Source organism: Cynara cardunculus (genome assembly GCF_001531365.2).
Source record: "Cynara cardunculus var. scolymus isolate 2C chromosome LG 12, CcrdV1, whole genome shotgun sequence".
NCBI lineage: Eukaryota > Viridiplantae > Streptophyta > Magnoliopsida > Asterales > Asteraceae > Cynara > Cynara cardunculus.
In genome coordinates, this window is record NC_037539.1 from 25,497,200 (window position 1) to 25,509,002 (window position 11,803).

At 33.3% G+C, this 11,803-nt stretch overlaps 1 protein-coding gene across 1 annotated transcript; it reads left to right on the forward strand.

Annotated features, from left to right (window-relative positions):
- Nucleotides 1–2,203: 2,203 nt before the first annotated feature.
- On the forward strand, nt 2,204–8,691 carry LOC112522492 (floral homeotic protein AGAMOUS-like). The gene is made up of 7 exons (XM_025131644.1): nt 2,204–2,430; nt 7,385–7,466; nt 7,597–7,658; nt 7,758–7,857; nt 7,954–7,995; nt 8,356–8,397; nt 8,512–8,691. Exons 1-7 carry the CDS (start codon nt 2,204–2,206, stop codon nt 8,689–8,691), a joined length of 735 nt encoding a protein of 244 aa, XP_024987412.1.
- Nucleotides 8,692–11,803: the final 3,112 nt, after the last annotated feature.

Genomic DNA, 11,803 nt, shown 5'->3' on the forward strand with positions numbered 1-11,803 from the left:
AAGTTATTTAACATGTTTTGGATTGTTCAAGGACTTATTTGTTCCAAAAATTGTCCAAGGGCTTATTTAACATTTTTTGGAATGTCCAATGACTTATTTGTTCCAAAAATTGTCCAATGACTTATTTAACATATTTTGGAATGTTCAATGACTTATTTAACATGTTTTGGAAAGTCCAAGAACTTATTTGTTCCAAAAAAAAGTTCAAGGACTTAATCATTCCAAACAAGAAAGTTCATTGGTTTTTATTGTACTTTTCCCTAAAATAAATTAATATTGATTTACATTCCTAAAATAAAATATTAATATCATTTAGTGAAATAATTTCAAAAAAATAAATCCATTTGTGTAAACATGTTCATTATTCTGATGAATCACATGAAATCACACATATTTGTTGAAGATTGTATCCATAATATTTAATAATGTTATCACAATGTATCACACCAATTTGTACTAATGTTGTTAATACATCTGCAGATTTTATGTAGCAGATGTGTTGTTACCACAATGTAGCACAAATTGATTATCACAATGTCCAGTCAAATATTATTACAAAGGCTAAATGTTATCACAATGTATCACATCATTTTCCAACAGATTATGATCAACACTAAATGTACCACAATGTAGCACAAATTGAGATTACTCTAGGGCTTAAGGCAATCGTCTCTGTCTCAAATACATGAAAGTATTTTCACTATATTTGGATTCCAATTGAACAAGAATATTAACGTACAAAATGACCATCTTGCCCTTGTTCATATAATGTCATTAAATGAYADTAATTTATTTATAGAAATACATTAATTAAGATTCTTTTTAATCTTACCCATTGATTATTATAATATGTGGTTGAGATTGGTTCTCACAGTTACCACAAACAATTCAGTTCTCATTTGATTAAGCCCCTATACATACATACATATATATATATATATGTGTGTGCATGTACGTACATACGTATGCACATATGCATACACACGAAGACGAAGGATCGTGAGAGAATATGAATTAAAGTGAGAAGCGTAATAAAAGATCTGAACTTCTGATCACTTTTAATCTCACACCCACCCTATTAATTATGTTTCTCAAGGAATTGATCTGGTACATCTCATTAGGGTATCTTTAATTAGAATTGATCAAAGGAGGAAAATTCCTTTTACCCTCCTAATCATAACTTTCATTCTTACTGTAACCCAACCTTATCGTTTTATATTTTTATACATATTAATTTAACTAATTAACAAAAGTAATAGAGATTAATTGTTCAACATAATTATATATGAATTAATAATTATTGATATTCGCTTTAATTTTTGTTGGAAAAAACAAGAAGAAAGTCTCTGTTTACATAGAGTTGGAAGAGGGCAGTTGAGATGGAAAGATCACAGATTTGACTACAAAAGTCAAACGCCATTTTAAACCTAATTCGAAAGGGTCGTCAAAGTGTTATAAGTACTAAGAAAGACATTGCTTTACTGTAACTTAGTCCAAAGAGCAATTTCTGCATCAAGGTTCATTTCTATCTCTATATCTCTCTCTTCTTTTGTTTAAGCACAAAAATTTGATGGGTGTTGAATGAGGTCAATATTTAGGCATATACATATATATACTTTTTTGCCACAAATCTTGAATATATATATATATATATACACCAAATTTATGAATCGAATATTTGGTATTAAGATAAGTGATTAAGGTTAATAGGGTTTATTAATTTAATGGACAAAGAGTCGTTGTCTACTTTATAAATACTCATCAACCATCCCACCTCCCCATTCCATTTTCTGCATCTTTCCTGTTCAGATTTGTGGGAAACCCTCAAAAAGCAGAGAGAGATCAAAAAGGTTGAAACTTGATTAGTTTCTCTCTTCAATTATGCATGTATCCATTCATCCATAAATCTCATCTCCCACAAGAGAATTGATGCCAAAAACCATCTGGAATTCAGTTATACGTGTTCTTTTCATTTCATGTAAAGTTTTTGGTTTACAGTATGGTTGGTTTTTAAAACCCAAAACAGAAACAGATCATGGAAATCCTTGATGTTCAGGACGTTGTTTGGGCAAAAATGAGCTAAATTTTTTTCAACTTTTTTGGGTTTCTTGATACTGTTCATTTTGTTGTTCTAATGAAGTTTGTAGTTTATAAATTCGATTGTTTTCTTGATGATTTTGAGCTTGATTTCAGCCGCATCGTGATGTCGTTTCCGAATGACTCAGGGGAGATGTCTCCACAAAGAAAACTCGGGAGGGGAAAGATCGAAATCAAGCGGATCGAAAACACAACGAATCGACAGGTGACCTTTTGCAAGCGTCGTAGTGGTTTGCTCAAGAAGGCCTATGAATTGTCTGTTCTTTGTGATGCTGAGGTTGCTCTCATCGTCTTCTCTAGCCGTGGCCGCCTTTATGAGTACGCCAACAACAGGTACAGTTTAGCTTCTGGGTAAATTATATATAACTTCTGATTCTTCTAATTTTGCATCTATTGTGAGCAAAATCTTGAATATCCACAAAAGATTCATGTGCCATCATAACCTTCTCCTAATTTTCCTACCCAAAAAAGTAGTTTAAAATGGTTTTGACTTTGGTTTTCTTCATGTCTTTTGGGTGTGTATGGTACATGAATGAATGCTGGTATATTTGTGAATGACTTCTGGTGAAGATTTAAGAACCTGGAAACAATCATAAGGTGTTTGTGAGATTTTTTAGCTTATTTTTTCTTGCAGAACAAAGATTCACTTGTCTTTCTCTTTTTCTGCTTTGTTTCTTTTCCTCAATGAGCTTATTCTTGTTTTATAAATTTATTTTATTTTTTACTTTTTTCTTCTTTATGATCCAATATTTGTTTCATATTTTGGTACCTACAAGATCTGTTGTTAAAGCAACCATTGGATATGTTGTAAGCAAATAAGCAAAGATTTAGGAAGTGTATTGCAGAACACTGAGATCAGCTTCCCATCTACCGTTTCTCCATTGCTGTTCAACCTCTCTCTCTCTCTCTCTCTCTCTCACACACACACACAAACACAAACACAAACACACACAGATACACCCACGAACTTACACACACAAGTGGTATAGTAGCTAGGGAAGGCCTACAAAGATGTTGTCAAGTTCCTATTTGTTCAAGACTTGTATCTTTTTGACACTTCCTTAATAAACATGTCAGTTAAACATCACCCAAAGCAAAATGAAAGGACTCTGAGAAAAGAGATGTCATCAAAGCCTTGTCAAGAAAAACCAAAAAGCTTTATTAGGTTTTCAAATCAAATTTACGATTTTTATATATTTGATAAGAAGTTTCATCTTTCTTGTCACAAAAGATTTTCCCCATAATCAACCATATTAGGGATTTACCATTTAGGGCTTCATAAACTTCCTTCAATTAAACTCCTTCATTTTCCACACAAGATTCTGCTTCAAAGTAACGCTAATTGCAACTAGGGGGTTTTTTTTTTGTTTTTTTTTATCAGAAATACTTTTGAGACTAAATTTTAGGGTCGCAGGTGAAGTGGGTATCCATGCCCAAATTTTAGGGATTATATAAACAATGGCTGATCAGTCTTCCATATCGGTCAAAATTAGGGTTTATTACTTGATTTACTTTGACAAGTCTAAAATAATAAATTAGGGTTAGGAAGTACAAATTTGAAGGATGGGTACTATCTTGTTAAAAAGAAGTACCTTTTTTATCTTTGCATATTTAAATTTAGGGTTACCAGTAGCACTAGCATATTTTCTCAAAATATTTAAGAACAAAATGGTTTTCTTTTATATCATTAATTTTGTCTTTAATCAAATAACCACATCCAAATCTAAGAAGTGTAAATAACTATTAGGTGTATGGGTAAGATTTGTCTCAACAAGAAAGAAATCTTTGGTAACGTCATAACCCAGATTTCATTTTCAGTTTCTTGACTTCTGACATAATGGGCAAGTTCTTGCCCCTTTTGTTTACTCACTTCATGATTTCTTTTCTTTGAAAAGCAGTTCACATATCTTTAATGGTGAAATAAACACACACACTGATCTTTCCCTTTGTTATCACAGTAAAGACTTCCCCAAAGGTATTCAAACTGCTGAAACTGAAACAGTAAACAAAGGGAAGACCAACTTAAAAGAGAGATGTATTTCAACTTAGGTGATTACACATAGATCTTGCGTAGATATATTTGAGTTTGTGTGTCTGTGTGCGATATGTATATATATACATCTATATATATAAAGATAGAGAGAGAGAAGGTACAAGTTCTGGAGAACCAATAGGAGGGTATCTTATGCATGGGGAGAGAGGTAAATGGGCATCAGTGGCTGCTGCCATGAAATGGACGGCTCTGATTGACTCAGAGTTCACACAGAGAAAGGGTAAGCAATAATTTTGGATCTACCCGAGGTGGGTAAAAGGGTGAGAGTAAATGGGATTACCCAGGGTGTAATGGGTTTATGACACGTGGCAAAGATCTGTCCGTAGGAATGTCTCACCAATCATAAAGAAGGGATATGTGACGACGTGGCAGAGACAGCCAATCAGTATCTTCGGGAAAATTAAGGTAATATACAACATACAAGGGATATAAATAGAATCATTAAGATTTCCGAGAAAAGTGGGATTTTATTCACTTGAGTTGATTTTATGGTTTTCTTGAAATCACAACACTGTTTTCCAGTGAAATGCCTTTCGATTCAACAGTTGACCGGTCACAACCTTTACTGTTTGTTTTGGATGCCTTCATTCATATATCCTTTGAGCAAAACACAGAAGCAATCCAACAACAACACAGCTACAGTTTTGTCAACTCAAATATCATCTCATCTGCATATATATTCTCAATCCCATCTGTTAATAATTGTATGTTTTAAAATATGCATATATATTATGTCATTAGATATTTGATGATCAATAGTTAGAAATTTAATACAATTATAATGAAAACTCAATTCATAATGTTCGTCTTGTTTCTATGTGTTTAGATGGTCTATGAAGGTGTATGGAAGTGGGAAATTAATGCCTTTGTTTATAAGAAAGCCTTGAAATTTGTTTTCCCGACAGGGGTTTTGCCTAGTTTACAAAGCCGATAGATTTCATCTCTTAAGTTTTCATTTAATTACAAGATAATATATATGAAATGGTGAAAGTTGCTTATGTGTTATATTATTTAGCTTCTAGTTAGGGGCTGTTTACCAAATTTTCTATTAAGTCCTGTATGGATAAATTTGTCTGTSTGGATAAATTTGTCTGTCTGGATAAATTTATGTTGTTGTTTACTTTTCTATCTGAATCAACAGTCTGAATAATAGAAATGACCAATTTACCCTTGAGGATGAACTACGCACCCAAATGGAACCAACTATTTAATCAAGCTGCTAACAACAATTTCAATCACTTCAAACAAGATAAATCAGCAGCAATATAAGACGATCTTCATACTGTAAGCAAAATTAGGGATATAGAAACTAACCACCCACAGAGGCATTTCAGGCAAAGTGTGTTTAGTGCTTAGCCAAACCAAACCATACCCTAAGAAATTCTGAGCAACTCCGATGAACAGAACCACCCAAATCGGAGCAATTTCACACAAACTACCAGCTACGAACCCAATCGCATCACCCAGATCCTTAGCCACACCCAACATCGCAATCTGCCGCTGATTATCACCCAGATCCTTAGCCACACCCAACATCGCAATCTGCCGCTCATTATCACCCAGATCCTTAGCCACACCCAACATCGTAATCTGCCGCTGATTATCACCCAGATCCTTAGCCACACCCAACATTGCAATCCGATTTCGTTCATCGCACAGCATCCTTTATTCGATTTGAGGTGAAATCGGACAGCCATCGCACATCTTCCTTGACTTAAATCGATTGTTACCTTAGTCGGTTTCTAGTCTAAATCGCTCATTGAAGGATACTCTTGACCGGAGAAGAGATGTGTGATCGATGGAGGAGAAGGGTAGGGGAGTCTTTTGGCCGGCTTAATCTGGACAAGTTCCTTCTTTCATCTGGGCGAATAAGCCCATTTCTGAGTGATTAAGCCCAAAGTAAACAACCTAAAAAGTCTGTGCGAATAAGCCCATTTATCCACTAAGCTCATTAAGCCACAAGTAAACAGGCCCTTAGTGTATAAATGCAACCAACATGGCAACATCCTTGATTTTGTCACCATTATCGGAGCTTAATTACTTGTATTTGTGATGGATAAAAGAAATGCAGTTCTAAAATTAATTCTGTAAGCAATAAATGTATGATTTGATCTCAAAATTTCTAGGTCATCTTGAAGAAGTATCAAAGGTATGTTCATGCCTTGCTAGGCATAGAAACACCCTTTTCAAAATATGATCAATTGTAGAAAATTGCATTCCAATTCCTGGATTGTTATTAGAATACCTCAAGATTCTGTGGCAGCAACTATTCAAGAAATATGGTAGTAACTTGAGTCTTTAAGCATAAACAGTCAATCATGGCTAATTATAGAAAGAAACATTAGTTTTGTCATTAGATGTCTTCGAGTTAATATCAACACAGATTCTTTATCAGTTTTTACAACAACAATCAATCTTTCTGCTTTCAGATCCCAAGAAAGTCAGATGTGTAGGAACGAAACAACTTCACAATGTAGATAATTGGTGCGACTCATGACGATTGATTGATTATATATTTGAAACAGTTTATATGGGAAAAATAGCTCATGACCCAATTATTCTATCAACTCCTTTAATTTGTGGTCTAATCTGTTGGCCGAAATGTATAAATTTTGTTTAGACAAAGTGAAACGAACGAATGCTTCATGGATTAGTTCTAACAAAGGTGTGAAATACCAGAGTTACCAATAAAACATATTTAGAAAAATTAAGATCTATACAATTTTAATGTAAAATAAACTTAGAAATTAAGTAATTAAACAGTTTGATCGATCACTTTGCATTTACTAAAGCTAAAAATCCATTGAATCAGATATATAATTTTAGTCCATGTCTTTTGGCCAGCAAAAGTTCCTAAATAGTTGATACACTGTACTACCTTACTACAGTGAAGATAGAAGTTAAAACCCTAGTTTCTGGATCATGTATTTGATGAAAGAAGATGGATGCATTTAGCATGAAGTTGTTGCAGTTATTCTATACACAAATCTTGGAAGTTAATTAGTAATACTCTGCAACCTAGCTGGCTATCCCTAATAGTTTTCAGATTTCTATGATATGTTCATTAGGGCTTGTTACTTGTGTGGAGTGGCTTATCTGTTTTTGTTTAATTAATGGTTTTATGGTAAATAGATGGTCAATCATCTATACCCAGAATTTACTGGGAATCCTAAAAAGAAGTGTTTTTTTCTCTATAATTGTGTGTTGATATTTGTTTTGTTGTAATATATACAGCGTGAAAGGAACCATAGATAGGTACAAAAAGGCATGCCTAGATCCACCAAGCAGTGGCTCTGTTGCTGAAGCCAATGCTCAGGTAATATTAGCAGTTGATACAGATAGATTATATACACACACATATATCTACATATATACATACATATAGAATATGATGGTATTAATATGGCTTTATTTTTATAACAAAATGGTACAACACTTTATTTCAGTTTTACCAACAAGAAGCTGCGAAACTGCGTCACCAGATCGCGAACCTTCAGAATCAAAACAGGTAACTTTTAAGGGCGGATCCTGAGTCTGTTAATTTGGATGTTCCAAATAATTCATCGGCATCAATGTCATAAGCTTTTGTGAGAAGGCAATTTTACAGGAACATCATGGGCGAATCGCTGGGAAACATGCCTGCAAAAGACCTCAAGAATCTTGAAAGCAAGTTAGAGAAAGGGATTAGCAGGATCAGATCAAAAAAAGTATATATATATATATGTCATCCATTTTAATTGAACATTTAGAATCTCCAGTAATCTAGCTAACATGATCTGCCAATTTTCCCATTAAATCTGCAGAATGAACTTCTATTTGCTGAAATCGAGTATATGCAAAAGCGAGTAAGTATTAGTGTGCTCCTATTATATTAGCATCTTTGGTAGTAAAATCGGTTTTATAAGAAACCAAATGTGTCTAAAATGTCATAATAGTAAGACCAAATAATTATGTGTTATATGTAACTGTTGTTGCAATAAATTGATGGGACATTCTGATGTTCTATTTATAACATTTTTACATATAACATGCATAATTGTTTGGTCTTATAAACCCTGAAGTCCTATAAGGTAGTTTATCAAGACATTTAGATATATTTGACATCATCTAAAACCGATTTTATTATAATGATATATCTATAATGCTCACCATGCATATATAGGGTTCATAGCAATTTTCACAAACTATGTATGTTTTGTTTGCAGGAAAATGAGTTACATAACAGTAACCAGTTCCTCCGGGCAAAGGCACGTCTTGCATCATGTCCTTTGGTTCTCTTGACGATCTCTTATTATTATATATGTGTTTAATTCGTTGACTGATTAAAATGGTTATTTTGTTTGATTGTGCTGATTAATTAGATTGCTGAAAACGAAAGAGCCCAACAGCAGCATATGAGCTTGATGCCTGGAAGTTCTGATTACGATCAGCTAGTAGCACCTCACCAGCCATTTGATGGTCGAAACTACCTTCAAGTCAATGATCTTCAACCAAATAACAATTACTCTTGCCAAGATCAAACACCTCTCCAGTTAGTGTAAGATTAATTCATGTTTGATTAATTGGAATTAATCGCAATTAGTTAAATTAAAAGTATTAATTAATTAATACTTGCTGCAGGTAATGGATGGCTAATTAAGGAGGAGCTGAATGGTGATGATCAATATATATATATATATATATATATATAAATGGTTTTGTGGTTAATGGCAGGCAGCGTTAATTCGCTAAGTATGATCAAGTTTGACACTTAAATCAATTATGATATTGTTGTTTTATTTATTGCATGTGTCGTGCTAACAATTAATTAATTAATGTGTATCCTATGAAATATTTAAACAATCTTATTAGAAGTCGGTTCGGTTCAAATAAGAAGCGTGTATATATATATCATGAGAATATAAGAAAGAATATGAATTTATTGAAAACAGTCTATTTTAAGGTGCATATATATATGTGAAATGACGTTACAGATTATTCATATGGGTTCATATATGCATCTTCAAGTGGATTTTTTCGGTATATAAACCTCCCATTGTTATCTTCTCATGATATTTACTCCTTTTTTTTAACTTTCGACATCTATGCTATATTATAATATTTTTGATAAAAATAACTGATTAGACGTTTAATGGGTTCACTATGGTTTCAACATTACAGCAAAGCCTGAGTGTTGCACCCTTTCTTAGCAAAGCGCAAAAGACATAGTAGAGCAAATACCTAAAGAGATTAAGGAGCCGTTTACCGACCCTTATTCGGGTAAGCACTTATTAAGTCACGTTACCTTACCGGATGAATATGGTAAGGACCAAGAATCTTACCCGGTAAGAGCGAGACAAAGATCAAGAGTCTTATCCAATAAGTGAGGAAGATGACTCTTACCATGGTAAGCGCTTACCGGGTAAATTGTTGCATACGATGTAATTTTGGTGGACTGAAATCTTACTCAGTAAGTAGTTGATAGTGTTAAATTTTACCGGTAAACATTTATCGGGTAAGTGTTTGGTAAACGGCCCCTAAACAACCCATTATATATAGAACAAGAAAATGACCACATTATGACCACTTCTACTGTTTTTTCTTAAAATTCAAATTTACAATTTACTATTGCATATATGCATACTTCTCATAGCTTTATGTTTGAATTTTATAAAACAAACTGATAAACATATTTAAATACAAGATAGACGTTAAACTCTACTAATACAGTAGATACAAGATAGACTTTAAACTCTATTAATACAGCAGCACATTCAATATATAAATTTCAAATTATTTTTTTGTAACAAGGAATTACATTCATTTTCAAATATTTGTTTGTAATAAAATCTTACATCTCACAACATTGTAGGGTACATGTACGCAAAAGGTAACTTTAAATAAGCTTTTAGTTAGAAGTATGCCATTTTTAAATATTTATTTTACTCGATAATATTTTAGATTTGTATTTTTTTTTATCTAAAATAGCTTATTTATTAAAATTGAACAACTTAATTAGAAGCATATTGGAACCCTGAAGGGCTAATTACATCAACAAAGCTTGGAGTTTTCATGTCAAGAAGGTGATCTGGTGTGAAGATTTGTTGTAAAACAAGAACCATAACAAACCAATAAAATGAGTAAATGACGATGTTTTAAGTGGCTTGAGGAGTGTGCAATCGTGAAGTCGAGCATCGAGCCTTACGAGTCATGAAGTTTTTCAATGTGTGATTTATGCCAGCAAATTTGTGTACCATATATATAATTATACATACTTAGAGGTTGTTCGGTAGCAACTTAATAAGTTGTATAGAATGTGTGGCTTATTGTGTGGCTTATTCGGTAAGCCATACAAGGCTGTTCGATTGTGGCTTAATGAAACAGATGATGGCTTATTCGGTCAGCTGGTAAAAGGGTTTGGTTTGTATTCATCCCTCATTTTTCCTTCTTGCCCTTATGATTCACGCTCCCTGGAAACAAAATAGAAAACCCTCTCAAAATGAAACCGTCGCTGCCTCCCTTCTCCTTCCTCAGACGTGCCTCCTTCTCCTTCCCACGTTCATCCCTCCGTCTACCAGTCGTGCCTCCTTCTCCTTCCCACATTCATCCCTTCGTCTCCCATTCGTGCCTCCTTGTCTCTCCTCCCTGCTTAGAAAATTGAGCAAAAAAAAAGAGTAAAAAATCAAAGAGGAGAAAATCAAATATGTGGGTTCTTGTAGATTTCTTTCTTTTGCTTTTGATTTGTTGGTTTCTTTTTGTTGCTGTTTCAAATAGGAGAAACCAATTTTTTGTTTTGATAAAACTTGTGGGTGTCTTGTAGATTTTTTTCCTTTGCTTTTTGATTTTTTGGTTTCTTCTTGTTACTGTTTCAAATCGAAGAAGAAATATTTTTTTGTTTTGATTTTGGGTTTCTTTTTGTTGCTGTTTCTTATAGATTTCTTCATTTTTTGTTGCAGTTTCTTTTTCTAGCCTGCAAATCTACAATTGGGTCTAGGATCGTTGTTGTCTATATGTGAGTAAAATTGTAATGGGATAATCACTATTGATAAAAAAAGGAAATAAGGGTAAAACTGTAATTTATATTATTCAAACGATTTATTCAGCATAACAACCAAAGAATTATTTAACCCAATCCATATAGACAATTAAATCCCTACAAATATCTTAACCCAAAAAGGGTTAATAGAAAAACAACCGAACAACCCCTTACAATATGTGTCTACTATTATTAAACGAATGAATGATATTGAATAATTTAAATTAGGTTATATACTAAAAGTTAAAATAAGACACTGGAAAGGTGAAAAAAAGTCAAATAACATTGTTTACAAAAACTATGCATTAGATCATGGCATGCTAGAGGCTTAACATGGCGTCAAAGACAAGACTTGAGCCATGGTGTGCCACCAGTGGTGCAGTGGATCCAGAATGTCATGTGATCAGGGCACACTTAAGGGTATTAAAAACCCAATATTAAATAACCTATATGAACTGAAATGGGGTTCGAGTTAAAAGTTTTTGGGTTATTTGGTTTTGAGTTATTAAGAAATGCTTAGTAAGACACCATTAACGGCACCAAAAAAGGCACAATCTAACAAAATTAATAATATTCCAAAAGAAAGGCCGGTCAAAATCATCCAAAAGAAATGCTAAAATTGCTGAGAATGTCAATAC